Consider the following 16,430-nt stretch of genomic DNA (forward strand, 5'->3'; position numbering starts at 1 on the left):
TACATCCATTGCTACTCTCATCTTGTTCCTCATTGCCATGACTATATCACACCTCTTCACATTAAATACCAATCCACACTGTCCAACCACTCACATATTTAGTGTTTCGTGTACCTTTCCTTATGTATTTCCCCACATTATTATGTCATCTGCAAATACCATCACTTTCAAATTTTAATCCCTTATTCCCTCTGCCACTACAATCATTATCTCACTTGTAACAGTGATAAAAAGTAGCGGGGATAGTGCTCTCCCTTGCTTCAGCCCACTTCTTTGCTCTAAATAGTCTGTCTTCTCTCCTACTTTTACACCACTCTCACTGCCCTGATACATTCCCCGTATTCTTCTCATAGTCAGCCTTCGAATTCCCAACTCCTTAAAGTTTTCCCAGATCTTGCTTCATTTCACAGTATCATATGCATCTCAATGAACAAGAACACCATTGCTAAACACTTACCATATGAGGTGCATTGGAAAAGTCCGTGCAAAAATAAAAACTACTTACATGTTTGGGGTAAACTTTTTTTTTTTTCCTCAACATAGTCTCCTTTTAAACTTGCACACCTCGTCCAACACTGTTCTAATTTGTTGATCCCTTCCAATAATACAAATTGTCTAAGTCTAAAATAGGTATTAGTTGCTGCAATCACCTACTTGTTTGAATAAAATCTTTGTCCCGCCAGCCGTTTCTTCAAAGTGGGGAACAAATAGTAGTCCGAGGAAGCCAAGTCTGGAGAATAGGGGAGATGAGAAGTGAATCCTATTTCCATTAATTTTGCGACCACAACTGCTGAGGTGAGTGCTGGTGCATTGATGGAAAAGGACTTTTTTGCGGTCCAATCACTGGCGTTTTTCTTGCAGCTCAGTTTTCAAACAGTCCAATAATTATGAATAATATGCACCTGTGATAGTTTTACCCTTTTCCAGATAGGCAATTAGGATTATCCCTTGTGAATCCCAAAAGACAGCTGCCATAACCTTTCTGGCTGAAGGAATGGTCTTCCCCTTTTTTGGTTCAGATTCTCCCTTGGTAACCCATTGTGTAGATTGTTGTTTGGTCTCAGGAATATAATCATGTATCCATGTTTCATCCACAGTGACGAAACAATGCTTAAAGTCCTGCAGATTCGTCCTGAACAGCTGAAAACAATCCTTGCAACACTTCACACGATTCTGTTTTTGGTCAATTGTGAACAATCGCGGAACCCATCTTGCGGATAGCTTTCTCATGGCTAAATATTTATGCAAAATATTATGTACCTGTTCATTCAAGATGCCCACAGCACTAACAATCTCACGCACCTTTACTCTTCTGTCATCCATCACCATATCGTGGATTTTATCAATGATTTCTGGAGTCATAACCTCCACAGGTCGTCCAGAAAGTTCAGCATCACTTGTGCCCATATGGCCACTCCGAAAATTTGGAAACCACTTATAAACTGTTCTAATTGAAGGTGCAGAGCCACTGTAATGTTTATCAAGCTTGTCTTTAGTCTCCTGAGGTGTTTTGCCTTTCATAAAGTAATGTTTAATCACCACACGAAAGTCTTTTTTGTCCATTTTTTGACAATCACTGGGCTTCCTTGATTCACACGAATACCAATCACAAAGAAATAGGCCGATGTGGCTGAAACTTGGTGTGTGTTCTTTCCAAAGATGCTACTAACTAAACATGACCTCAATACGTACCGGTGGTGCCATCTCTCAGACTTTGCACAGACTTTTCAAACACCCCTCGTATTTGCAACCTCACTCAGGTAGCTGCCTTACACTAAGAATTAGATCCCCTGCCAGGCTTTATGGTCTAAGCCCATATTATTTCTCACTGTCCTCCTCCTGCTGTTTTCTGCACTCTCTTTTCCAGTATCTCCTTAAATGCCTTGGCAGCATGATTTCTCAAAGTAACTCCCCTATGATTTTGACACTGTTTCCAACAATGTTTCTTAAAAACTGGCATTATGATTCCCTTTCTCCAGTTTTCAGGTGTTCTCCTTTGTTTCCTTATGTTCTTATGACCCGATAGTCACTGAACTCCAACAGTGCCAGCTGCCCTCACTAGCACCACACTTACTTCATCTAGCGCACACCCTTCACCTTCTTTGATCGTCTGTATTGCTTCCTATTCTTCAGTCCAGGTTAGGTCCACTTTGACATCCTTTGCATCCCAAGGTCCTCAGTTTCCTCTTCCATATTTCCACCAGGGTTTAGTAACTATTCAGAATATTTCTTCAACCTCTCCTTGACTTTATGTACATTCTCACCTTCTTATTTATTGATGATCTTGACGTTTTCCAGCTTGCCTCTTTTCTTAGCCCCCTGCCGCCGTTGGATAAGCAGCTGCAGCAGCAAGTCGTATACTCCTAGCTCACTCATTTCTTACATAGTTTAATTCTTAATTTCTTTGCGTGTTTTTGGTACTTGCATTGTTTGATACATAAATTTCGGGCATATTATAGTATTTGAGAGTTGTAGCATCGCGTTTTAGTACCTGAATAGTGTAAAATCGCGTAGTCTCCTTCCGCTGTCGAGCAGTGTGTCAGCAGTGCGCAAGTAGCAGCATTACTGCATTTACTAGGCAATCTTGTATTTTAATAACCGTTTAAATTTTGTCGATTTGTTTGCGCTCTCTGTAGATTAGTTCAGACGTTCTTTGCAAAACAGTTTTTAGCATGGATAGGGACTGCAACTGCTGTGTTCGGATGCAGGCTGAGTTGGCATCCCTTCGCTCCCAGCTTCAGGCAGTGTTGGCTTCGGTCACACAGCTTGAGGCTGTTGCCAATGGGCATCACTGTGGGGGTCCGGATGGGGGTTTGTCGGGGACGGCCAGCTCGTCCCACGCATCCCCCGATCGGACTAAGACTGTGGTTGCCCGGGATACTGCCCGCATTGAGGCTGATCCCTCACCTGTGGTAGAGTGGGAGGTCGTCTCAAGGTGTGGCAGGGGGCGAAAGACATTCCGGAGGGCTGAACGGAAGGCCTCTCCAGTTTGTCTGACGAACCGGTTTCAGGCTCTGTCTCAGGCTGATACTGATCTTCGGCCTGACATGGCTGCTTGTCCTGTTCCAGAGGTTGCCCCTCAGTCTGCAAGATCCGGGTGGTCGCAGAGGGTGGGCTTACTGGTAGTTGGGAGCTCCAACATCAGGCGTGTAATGGGGCCCCTTAGGGAAATGGCAGCAAGAGAGGGGAAGAAAACCAATGTGCACTCCGTGTGCATACCGGGGGGAGTCATTCCAGATGTGGAAAGGGTCCTTCCGGATGCCATGAAGGGTACAGGGTGCACCCATCTGCAGGTGGTCGCTCATGTCGGCACCAACGATGTGTGTCGCTATGGATCGGAGGAAATCCTCTCTGGCTTCCGGCGGCTATCTGATTTGGTGAAGACTGCCAGTCTCGCTAGCGGGATGAAAGCAGAGCTCACCATCTGCAGCATCGTCGACAGGACTGACTGTGGACCTTTGGTACAGAGCCGAGTGGAGGGTCTGAATCAGAGGCTGAGACGGTTCTGCGACCATGTGGGCTGCAGATTCCTCGACTTGCGCCATAGGGTGGTGGGGTTTTGGGTTCCGCTGGATAGGTCAGGAGTCCACTACACGCAACAAGCGGCTACATGGGTAGAAGGGGTTGTGTGGCGTGGGCTGGGCGGTTTTTTAGGTTAGATGGCCTTGGGCAAGTACAGAAAGGGCAACAGCCTCAACGGGTGCGGGGCAAAGTCAGGACATGCGGGGACCAAGCAGCAATCGGTATTGTAATTGTCAACTGTCGAAGCTGCGTTGGTAAAGTACCGGAACTTCAAGCGCTGATAGGAAGCACTGAAGCTGAAATCGTTATAGGTACAGAAAGCTGGCTTAAGCCAGAGATAAATTCTGCCGAAATTTTTACAAAGGTACAGACGGTGTTTAGGAAGGATAGATTGCATGCAACCGGTGGTGGTGTGTTTGTCGCTGTTATTAGTAGTTTATCCTGTAGTGAAGTAGAACTGGATAGTTCCTGTGAATTATTATGGGTGGAGGTTACACTCAACAACCGAGCTAGGTTAATAATTGGCTCCTTTTACCGACCTCCCGACTCAGCAGCGTTAGTGGCAGAACAACTGAGAGAAAATTTGGAATACATTTCACATAAATTTCCTCAGCATGTTATAGTCTTAGGTGGAGATTTCAATTTACCAGATATAGACTGGGACACTCAGATGTTTAGGACGGGTGGTAGGGACAGAGCATCGAGTGACATTATACTGAGTGCACTATCCGAAAATTACCTCGAGCAATTAAACAGAGAACCGACTCGTGGAGATAACATCTTGGACCTACTGATAACAAACAGACCCGAACTTTTCGACTCTGTAAGTGCAGAACAGGGAATCAGTGATCATAAGGCCGTTGCAGAATCCCTGAATATGGAAGTTAATAGGAATATAAAAAAAGGGAGGAAGGTTTATCTGTTTAGCAAGAGTAATAGAAGGCAGATTTCAGACTACCTAACAGATCAAAACGAAAATTTCTGTTCCGACACTGACAATGTTGAGTGTTTATGGAAAAAGTTCAAGGAAATCGTAAAATGCGTTTTTAGACAGGCACGTGCCGAGTAAAACTGTGAGGGACGGGAAAAACCCACCGTGGTACAACAACAAAGTTAGGAAACTACTGCGAAAGCAAAGAGAGCTTCACTCCAAGTTTAAACGCAGCCAAAACCTCTCAGACAAACAGAAGCTAAGCGATGTCAAAGTTAGCGTAAGGAGGGCTATGCAAGAAGCGTTCAGTGAATTCGAAAGTAAAATTCTATGTACCGACTTGACAGAAAATCCTAGGAAGTTCTGGTCTTACGTTAAATCAGTAAGTGGCTCGAAACAGCATATCCAGACACTCCGGGATGATGATGGCATTGAAACAGAGGATGACACGTGTAAAGCTGAAATACTAAACACCTTTTTCCAAAGCTGTTTCACAGAGGAAGACCGCACTGCAGTTCCTTCTCTAAATCCTCGCACAAACGAAAAAATGTCTGACATCGAAATAAGTGTCCAAGGAATAGAAAAGCAACTGGAATCACTCAACAGAGGAAAGTCCACTGGACCTGACGGGATACCAATTCGATTCTACACAGAGTACGCGAAATAACTTGTCCCCTTCTAACAGCCGTGTACCGCAAGTCTCTAGAGGAACGGAGGGTTCCAAATGATTGAAAAAGAGCACAGGTAGTCCCAGTCTTCAAGAAGGGTCGTCGAGCAGATGCGCAAAACTATAGTCCTATATCTCTGACGTCGATCTGTTGTAGAATTTTAGAACATGTTTTTTGCTCGAGTATCATGCCGTTTTTGGAAACCCAGAATCTACTATGTAGGAATCAACATGGATTCCGGAAACAGCGGTCGTGTGAGACCCAACTCGCTTTATTTGTTCATGAGACCCAGAAAATATTAAATACAGGCTCCCAGGTAGATGCTATTTTTCTTGACTTCCGGAAGGCGTTCGATACAGTTCCGCACTGTCGCCTGATAAACAAAGTAAGAGCCTACGGAATATCAGACCAGCTGTGTGGCTGGATTGAAGAGTTTTTAGCAAACAGAACACAGCATGTTGTTATCAATGGAGAGACGTCTACAGACGTTAAAGTAACATCTGGCGTGCCACAGGGGAGTGTTATGGGACCATTGCTTTTCACAATATATATATAAATGACTTAGTAGATAGTGTCGGAAGTTCCATGCGGCTTTTCGCGGATGATGCTGTAGTATACAGAGAAGTTGCAGCATTAGAAAATTGTAGCGAAATGCAGGAAGATCTGCAGCGGATAGGCACTTGGTGCAGGGAGTGGCAACTGTCCCTTAACATAGACAAATGTAATGTATTGCGAATACATAGAAAGAAGGATCCTTTATTGTATGATTATATGATAGCGGAACAAACACTGGTAGCAGTTACTTCTGTAAAATATCTGGGAGTATGTGTGCGGAACGATTTGAAGTGGAATGATCATATAAAATTAATTGTTGGTAAGGCGGGTACCAGGTTGAGATTCATTGGGAGAGTGCTTAGAAAATGTAGTCCATCAACAAAGGAGGTGGCTTACAAAACACTCGTTCGACCTATACTTGAGTATTGCTCATCAGTGTGGGATCCGTACCAGATCGGGTTGACGGAGGAGATAGAGAAGATCCAAAGAAGAGCGGCGTGTTTCATCACAGGGTTATTTGGTAACCGTGATTGCGTTACGGAGATGTTTAATAAACTCAAGTGGCAGACTCTGCAAGAGAGGCGCTCTGCATCGCGGTGTAGCTTGCTCGCCAGGTTTCGAGAGGGTGTGTTTCTGGATGAGGTATCGAATATATTGCTTCCCCCTACTTATACCTCCCGAGGAGATCACGAATGTAAAATTGGAGAGATTAGAGTGCGCACGGAGGCTTTCAGACAGCCGTTCTTCCCGCGAACCATAGGCGACTGGAACAGGAAAGAGAGGTAATGACAGTGGCACGTAAAGTGCCCTCCGCCACACACCGTTGGGTGGCTTGCGGAGTATAAATGTAGATGTAGATGTAGATGAACCCATTCCATTAGAGGATTTTCCTGCTCCCCTCATTATCCTCCTCCATAATTTTGCTGACTCTTCCATCTATTTCTTCTTCTCACCAGCTACCACGTGTCTTCTCAATGTACTCCTGTCTCATTTCCTGTGTTCTCTCCTGAAGCCAAGTATGGAGTGCTATGTTTTCCTTCACAACTTTCTCCTTTGCTCTGTCATTCCAGTAGGGTGCTACTTTCCACCTTTTCTTTGTATTGGTTCTTTTGCACTCTCTTTCTGCCAATTCCACTATTGTTGTTTTGAATCTTCCCCATTTCTCCTCTGTTGACTGCATTTCCTCCCTTGGTATGTTGCTCTTTACTGTTTTCTGATATTCTTCCTCGTGTTTTCTTCTTCCACCTTTTATTCTTCATTTCTGTCCCTTTTCATCTCTAATTCCTTTAACAATCAGTACTTAAAGATGTTAGACTGTGTCTAGGGCTTTGGAAGTATTAACTGTACATCTGTGATTGTTCTCTTTCTGTCCTGGTCACACACTATAGAGTCTACCACAGATTTACTTGACAGATGATGGCTGTACTACATTGTCCTTATGGCTTTCCACCTTGTCATCAGGTATTGCTGACTGCTAGTCCATTCCTTATACAAAATTGTAACAGTTTTCACCCTTCATCATTGCTAATTCCCCCATTCAATTCCCAGTACTTCTTCATACCCTTCTCTTTCTGTGCCCACATGTGCAGATCATTAATATAATGTTCTGTCCAGTTAGTTTTCTCTGCATTTCTTCATCAAAGTCCTCCTCCTCTTTAAGAGAACATCCCATTTGTGGTGCACATATACTTTGCATTCAATTTCACTGTGACATTCATCCTCTTGTTGTTCGTCCTTGTCACCTCTACTTTCAACCCTCCTCTCATAACTACTGCTACTCCATGTCTAACTTTTCCTCATTCCCAATCCAATACAGCTGATATCCATTCCTCAATATCCTATTTCCTTCGATCTTCCACGTGCTTGACTTATTATGTACTTCTGTTTTTTTTTTTTACATTTTATGACACAATGACATAGGCATTCCACAATGTCATAACTGGTTTTAACAAGCAGTGATCATCTTCAAACACTCAGTAGCTAAAAAGAGATAGCAAAGAACCATAATAGAATATATAAAATCCATCAGTTAACTGTCTATGTAATGATAAAAAATAAATAAAATTATAACTAAAGCCGCATGCTACCATCATTTTCCATTTTGTTGTCAAAAATTGTGAAGTCTACAGTTGGTAGGATTTGTACGCATAGTGCAGTACTCCCTTTGTTTATTCACTGAAGTCTTTGCAAGATGAATGTCTATTTTGGCAGATTTTATAGTTGCATAGATAACAGTAATGGAATATGATTTTTTGAACAATTTTTAAAAATGTTAAAAGGTTCTAAAGCAGTATCCAAATTTCAACATTTGTAGTTGGTGGCTGTGGGTGGAGGAGAAGGAATGGTAGAGTGTGGGTAGAGATTTTTATGCATGATGCACACCTGTTATGGAACCATTTCCTTGTAGCATACAAAGCTGGAGTTGATGACATACAGCAGTTGGATATTGCAGATGGGTGTCAACAACAAGTGAAATGTCTGGAAGACGATTTACCATACGTCATGTGGGAAATTCGTCACAGATGTTGAAATAGATGTCAGTAGAGGGGTCTTATGTTCATGCAGTAGTTTATCAGGTTCATTCATTCTTGAAACACATGAAATGACAAGATTTGACACTGACATTATTATAATACTGAATCTTGCCATCGTATACAGCATGTGTGATTGTCTGGGAAAGACTTAGTATCAAGAATGAACATAAACTTATTATCAGATCCTTTTCTTGACCAACAGACTCACGTCCAGGTTCACTAGATGTAAGTTCTTCAGTCATACTGTCATCATCAGAAGAGACTTAAATCATCCAACAATCAACTGGAAAAATTACAGTTTTGTAAGTGATGAGTGTGACAAGATGTCCTGAAAAACATTACGGAAAGCATTCTCAGAGAACTACCCTGAACAGATTGGAAGTGCATTCATGGTGGAAATGTATTGAATCTAGTAGTAACAAGTAGATCTGTCCTCATTGAGGACGTCCATATGATATCACTAACCCTGAGGCAGTTGCAGCAACAATGGTTAGAAAGTACAAACAGCAACTAAAACTAGAAGGAGCAGTTATATGTTCAGCGAACTAGATAAAGTGGCAGTAGTGTCATATCTTAAAAAGAAATCGAAACATTTGCAGTAGCTCTGGAGAGGAGCAAGTAGAAAAACTGTGGCCCAGGTTCAGAAGAATAGTTGACCGTTATAGGAGGGACTCCCCCATAGTATACAGTCACTATAAGAAAACTTGTTAAGAAACAGACTACTGCATAACAGATGTAAAACAAAGCATAGGGCAATAAATAGGGAGGTGCTCAATGAAACACATTCAGCTGTTGAGAGAGGAATGCATGATGCCTTCAGCAACTGCTTTAGCAGGATATTATTGATGGCGCTCTCACAAAACCCAAAGAAATTCTGGTCATATGTAAAGGCTGTTGATGGAACCAGAGCTAGTGTCCAGACACTTGTGGATGAAACAGGAACTCAAATTGTGGATACCAAGTCAAAAGCAGAAATAATGAACTCTGTTTTCAAATATTCCTTTACAAATGAAAAACCAGGAGTATTGCCCCAATTTAATTCTTGCACCACTGCACAGATGAGTGATATGGATATCAGTGTTAGTACTGTTGAAAAACAGCTGAAATTGATAAAACCAAACAAAGCTCCAGAGCCTGATGGAATCTCTATCAGAGTCTTTATTGAATTTACAGCAGAGTTAGCCTGTCTTTTAACTATATTCTACAGTAGATCCCACAAACAAAAAACTCTGCCCAGTAGATGGAAGATAGCACAGCTTACACACCCACTACAAGAAGGTAGAAGAAGTGATCTACTAAATTATATCTAATAGCCTTGACATCCACTTGGTGTAGAGTCTTAGAATGTACGCTGAGCTTAAACATAATGAGGTATCTCAAAGAGAATGACCATCTCAATATCAGCCGGCATGGATTCCAAAAAACATCAACCATGAAACACAACTTGCATTCTTCTCCCTTGATGTCTTGAAAGCCAAGGATAAAGGCAGCAGGTAGATGCAGTATTTCTTGATTTCTGAAAAGCATTTGGCTCAGTACTTAGTCTTTACTTATTATAGAAGGTACAATCACGTGTGGTATCAAGTGAAATTTGTGACTGGATTTAGAATTTCTTGGTAGCGAGGACACAGCAAGTTATCTTGGATGAAGTCATTGACAAACGTAGAAGTAACTTCAGGTGTGCCTCAGGGAAGTGTGTTGAATCCCTTGCTGTTCCTATTGTGTATTAATGGGCTTGAAGGCAGTATTAATAGTAACCTCAGACTTCTTGCAGATTGTGCAGTTGTCTATAATGAATTACTGTGTGAAAGAAGCTGCACAAATATTCAGTCACACCTTAGTGAGAGTGCAAAGCTTTGCAAAGAGTGGAAACTTATTTTAAATGCTATGAAATGAAATGTATAATTATGAACTTCTCAAAGAATATACATGTTGTATCATATGACTACGGAATCAACGAGTGATATTTAGAATTGGTCAGTGCATACAAATACCTGACGGTAACTCATTGTATGGATATTAAACTTAACAAACACATAGGCTCAGTCATAGGTAAAGCTTGTGGCATACTTCAGTTCATTGGTAAAATATTAGGGAAATGGAATCGGTCTACAAAAGAGACTGCTTACGAAACACTTATATGACCCATCCTAGAAGACTGCTCAACTTTGTAGGACCTGTACTAAATTGGATTAACAGTGGATATTGAACACATACTGGGAAGAGCAACACAAATGGTCACAGTTTTTTTTTTTTTTTTTTTTTTTTTTTTTTTTTTTTTTTTTTTTTTGGGGGGGGGGGCGGAATGTGTCATGGGGATTCTGTAGAAACTGAACTGACACACATTTGAAGATAGATGTAAACTATCGTGAGAAAGTGTACATACAAAGTTTCAGGAGCCAGCTTTAAACGACAAATATAAGAAAATATATCAGCACGATATGTGAATGGACTGGAAGAAACCCTAATAATTGGTCTGGAAGTACTCTCTGCCATGCACTTTAACTGGTTTGCAGAGTATGGATGTAGATGCAGCTGTGAATGTAGATAAACATATGTATTTCTACTTGAGCATTTATAGGATTTTTTTTCTTTCTTTCTATCCATTTTGGTAATAAGAGGTAATGAAGGAACACAGCATTCTATGACAGGTAGCCCATTATAATGAGTATGATCTGAAAATGGTCAGCTTCCTACACAAGAAGATAACTAAAAAGATGACCACCTCATGTATTCCAGATCTGCAGAAGAAAGTAAAGTTACCACCATGAAATATTTAGGTAGGATTTCTGATAACCAAAAAAAATTAAAAAAAAATCATAAAAATTGCCTTCAAAATTATGTATAACAGTAACACAAAAATTAGCGAAGAAAGACAACAAGAACAAATGCTTGGAAGTTTGTAAGGTTATATGCCATGACTGTGGTACAAAATATAGACCAGGCATGTATAACATTCAGTATAAGGTTTAAAGAACACTCCTAACCAAGTAATAAAACTGCTTTAGGTGGACATTTTGTGAAGGAAGATCAAATTACAGTATTGGCTTTATTGAAGGATAGTTAAAAATTTTACATGTTAAAGAAGTAGGTAGACAGTTAGACATTTTATAAGAAATGGAGGTTTACATTTCAAGAAGGAAGTAACCTGATAAACTGCTTAACAAACAGAATTAATTTTCTACCTGCACATATTTCAACATCTATGACAAATTGCTCATATGACATTCAGTACATCAGCTCTCTGACATCTCATCCAGCTGCAGTATCTGACTGGTGTGTACCATCCATTCCAGGCCAGAATACTATGCATCATGACAAATCCATCTCCACTTAGACTTCAGCATGCACCTCATATCCATTTTTACTAACAGACATAAGTGCAGCTAATTATTTTTCATTATTTTTTACATTTCTTTAGTACTGTTTAGTGTTGTTCCTATTCAATAATATCTTTATTTTATGTATCCACATTATCATGTGCTCCTACTCTACCATCCCTCCTCTGCTCATTACAAATGCTGAAATTTAAAATTGTTTTAAAATTTTTTAAAGTTCTAAAAAATTGTTGAAAATCATATGCCAATACTCTTATTAATGTAACTATAAAATCTATCATACATTTGATGTGTAGACATGTGAGAATTGACAAAGAGGGGATTTCACTCCACCTAGAGATAGTTACTTGGCAGATTTTATAAAGTTTTTCCCCTCCTTTTATCTATTGACTGTGCAAAGATGATTACGGTCTGGTCAGAACCAATTACTGCATTGTGAAATGATTATATCACAAACACATAAAAAATAAAAGAAAGCATTTGTTTAGTATTCATTGTCCACTATTTAGAATTTGTGATGCATTTGATTTGGTATCACTGTGAAAATTAGTGCCTAAGCTATTTGACTAATGGTCCTGATTTCAAATTTACTGCTGATGCCGCATTCAGTAGCACATTTAAATCGGTCAAACTAAGGCTATAAAGAGATTCATTACGTAAGTAACTCCATTTGTTACAAAATTTTTTTATGGGTTTAGATTCTTTGCTTTAAAGAATGTTGGTGGTATAAAAATTTATTTTGGAGATGTAAAATTTAAATCAGTTTTATCAGTCTGACCCTGGAAATTCTTTAGAAACTTTAGTTTATGAACCTGTTCAAACCTAAATTACCAGCTGCGTTCAGCAACTAGAGTTAAAAGTTCATAGTTTTTCTGATTTGTATTGTCAGTTTTAGTTTCTCCAGTGTCTCAAATGGTCCTTAAATTTGATAACATTGCTCAAGATGGTCACCATAGTTTGCGACATGAGGTGCTGTTGTAACCTGTAGTTGTTCTTCATGATAAGGATGTTCTTCACTTAATTTTGTTTTACAGTGGTGATGTCTTTTGTAATCCAGAGTTTATGTGCAATTAATCTATTTACACAGCTTAATTTAATTTTCATTGTTTTTTTAATTTTACTCGGTGTATAGTAATATAAGTTCTTTCTCTCTCTCTCTCTCTCTCTCTCTCTCTCTCTCTCCATATTACCTGGGTCAGGTTGTTCCACCTCAAGTGCCAAGCTGTGGGCAGCAGGATGCTCACAGGCACCAGCAGGCAGTGGTGGGTTAACTGGGTGCAGGGAGAGCTGGAGCCTGGCAGTAGTGTACCCGATCACATACCCTGCAGAGGTGCTACATGCAATGGTGGGCAAAAGAATTGTGCATGGGCAGAGAGTAAGGTGAGAATGGGTTGCAGTAGGACTACTTGGAGGGTAGCCTACTCAACATGTGCGTGCTCATGGTAAAGTTGACAGGCACTCATGGGACTCGTGCTCCATGGAACACGATTGGAACTGCCTGACCTTGGTGCTCTGCGGGTATCAGTAATTGCTGTACTTTAGCAATTGTATTTCAACAACTTCATTAAAGCATATTCATTTCTGCTTTTTTTATTTTCAAGGTTTAATATTGGTTGCAACATTTCGAGCTGTCATAAACATCCGGCAGAAATACGTGCGACACTTAAGGGGTTTCTCCACTTTGAGGCCAACTGTTATGTTCCCTAACATAAGGCGTGCTGATGCAGATAAAGATCTTAAATCTTTTGTGAAATACCTATTTAATTATGGATTCTACAAATTGGGCTTGGAGGTAAGTTTTAAGTAAGTGTATTGATTAGAAGGAAGTAAAAAATTATTGATATTAATTTAGCCTTCAAATAGTTCTTTCTTGTAGGTTTAGTAAGAAGATAGTATGCATACTTGTCATCTCATGGCCTTCAAGTCATAGTTGCCATATGCCAAGATTTTCTGTAATACTGGGAAATTGTACACCTAGAGGGAGGGAACTATGTGCCGTGGAAGGAAGGAAACTGAAGTCTTCACAGCAGTGATTGAAGCATCTTAACATACTTGTGGTCAGGACTATGTGGTACTCAGGGATAGCAGAAAGGAGTGAGAAATTGGGAAAAACCATATACAGGACAAGGGAGCGCATTCAGAGAGAAGAGGCAAGTGCACTAGGAATTGATTGTGGTAATAACAAGACAAATGTGTAGCAGTGATAACAAGGACTTCCAAATGGCACATGGCATTTCATACTTATCTGCAGTGTCAAGGTGGGATCTGGGGTCACACAAATAAGTAAATTGGGCAGCACTGGGTAATCAGCCAATGTATGTAGACATTGTTACTGTAACTCATCTGTCATTCTGTAGCATTCTGCTTATACGGATGGGTCCATGAAAATGTAGACAATCTTTGATAGTTGGTATCTTTGGAACAAAATGACATACCATCGCAATTTTGACTGTTAACTTTGTTCATTATTTTTTCAACAGATCTTAGTGCTCTGTTTCCAGCAGATGATGGTAATGACAGTGCGGCAATAAATGAAGTAAGATTTTTGTTTGAACAATACAAGGCCATATTGAAATGGTACTGGAAGTACAAAAACATGTTGGAAATACAATGGCAGTGGTGTAATGTGTATGGGACTCAGCCACCACACATACAATTTATCATATTGCAAATAAATTTGAAGCTTACAGTACTGTTCAGGATGTGCCTAAGGAATGGTCTGACTGGCCAAAAACATCAACAAGTAAGCTTCCAGCACTGCTGCATTGCAACATTTTACTAGCTTACCTCAGAAATCTGTGAAGCAGGATGCACATGAAGGGAGTGGGGGGAGACTGTCAAGTGTATGATGAATTCTGAAGACTGCAAAGTGGAAAGTGTACATTCCAAGATTGCTACACACTATTAACATCAGTGTCGCTGATCAAAGTGTGGAGTACTGTGAATCGTTTGAAGGCATGCTGGCACACGTCGCGAGGGTGAACAGTTTGCAGGGATGGGCTGACGACGTGCAATTCGAACTGAACAGTACTGTAAATCACCACAACTGCATGTACAGGGCTCATGAAAATCATCACATTCATCTGGACAAATATGTTAATCCACTGGGTGTTAATGTGTAGTGTGGTCTGTCATCGTGCATTTTGATTGGCCCATTCTTCTTTGAAGTTACTGTAACTGGTGAGGTGTATCTTCATATGCTGCAAACATTGATTTTACCTGCCATCCAAGAGATGTTTGGAAATGAAAGATTTCACCTACAAGAAGACTGTGCTCTGCCTCATTGCCACAGAGATGTCAAAGCCCACTTGGATGAAAATCTACCTGGACAATGGATAGGTCAAAGAGGAGCTGTTGAGTACCCACCACAGTCTCCAGACCTTACATCTCTTGACTTCTACCTGTGGGGGGACCTTGAAAAATGAAGTTTATTAAGACAAGCCAGCTACACTGAATGAGCTATGAGAAACCTTCAAGGCCTCCTTTGCGGCTATCACATCAACAGCACTGACAGCCATAGTTTAGTCTACAGTTCAGTGGCATAAACATTGTTTGGCTACTAATGGGAGTCACTCTGAACACATGAAATAACCTCCCCCCCCCCCCCCCCCCCCGCCCCCACCCCAATGCAAAAATTGTAATGGTATGCCATTTGGTTCCATTAATACTGACTATCAAAGAGTGTCTACATTTTTCTGCACCCCTCTGTGTTAATAATCGACCTGTGATTCTTAAAGCCTTCTTTGTTTTCTCCCTATTAGCCTGATGTGTAGGAACTCGATTTTGTTTTGGAGTCAAGCTAGTGTGGAATCTCCGAGCTAATACCGCATTGTCTTCCCAAAAGAACAAACACTGGAATCGTAATTTCAGATAAGTAGATGGTATTCAATATACTCATATTTACTGATGAAAGGGGATGTTTTTCTGATCAAAGAATTGTAATAATCATTAGACCTTTTGGAGTGATGTGTGAGTCATGATTATCAAGTATAATTAATGTTGGGTAATCAGATGATGTTATAGAGAATCTGATGAAATGAAACAAAAATGTCTCAGAATTCTCACCAGTCATCCATCCACTGTCATGGCAGCAGAACTCTGATCCTGGAGGAGTACAATCTTTCATTAAATCACTCACTCTTTTTCTAGGGAACGCATGTAAGGGTGGCAAGGCTGTACCAATAGCACTAACAGCTCAACAAATTGTCACTAATGTTCCTATTTCTGATGAAGTTACCTTTGAAACTTGTTTCTCTCCCTTACTGGCAATTACTGTGCCGACTCCAGACTCATGTACATTATAAATGTTTTCAGGACCAAAGGCATGTTTGTCAAATACTTTACTTCAATTATCAAAGAACTTCTTCACTGTTGCTGTGTTAAAAGCTGTTGCTCTACCAAGGCTTGTAGCCTTTGGAGTTCATAGGGATAAATTCTTGTTCTGTAGCATGAAACCACAGAGCCATCATAACTTGATGCTTCATTATCTTTCCAGTTGTTTGGATAGCTGAAATTGTGATTGGCTAAATTAAGGGCTGCAGAATATTCAAAAACAAATTTTCTAGCTTGAATTGGTGTTAACCCATAGTTCCAAAGATGATAAAACTAGGGTGGGTCAAACCCCCCACATGGTTGAACCTCCCCTATGGTCATGCCTCCCCAGTTTCCCCTACTCTCGCTTCCTACTCTAGGGCAGCCGTTTGTTCAGTTGTGACACCTGAAAAATCTGGAAATAACGGTACTGTTGTCATTTCAGGCTTCTTGCATGAAAACTGCCACTTTTCCATTTCTTCACCTCTGTAATACAAGTTCGTATGAGGAATGGAAGTAATCCTGTTTACAAAATAATATTGAATTGTGGGTCTTCAGCTGAGTTGGAAGC

The 16,430-nt window shown here is 40.6% G+C and overlaps 1 protein-coding gene across 1 annotated transcript in view; it reads left to right on the top strand.

Moving 5' to 3' along the window:
- Window positions 1-16,430, top strand: part of LOC126263224 (piezo-type mechanosensitive ion channel component) — a 686,714-nt gene that overhangs the window by 335,722 nt on the left and 334,562 nt on the right. Inside the window, exon 21 of the mRNA XM_049960308.1 lies at window positions 13,150-13,340. Within this exon, the coding sequence (XP_049816265.1) occupies window positions 13,150-13,340 (191 nt within the window). The remainder of the gene's footprint in view (window positions 1-13,149; window positions 13,341-16,430) is intronic.

This window comes from Schistocerca nitens, chromosome 6 (assembly GCF_023898315.1).
Source record: "Schistocerca nitens isolate TAMUIC-IGC-003100 chromosome 6, iqSchNite1.1, whole genome shotgun sequence".
Lineage (NCBI taxonomy): Eukaryota > Metazoa > Arthropoda > Insecta > Orthoptera > Acrididae > Schistocerca > Schistocerca nitens.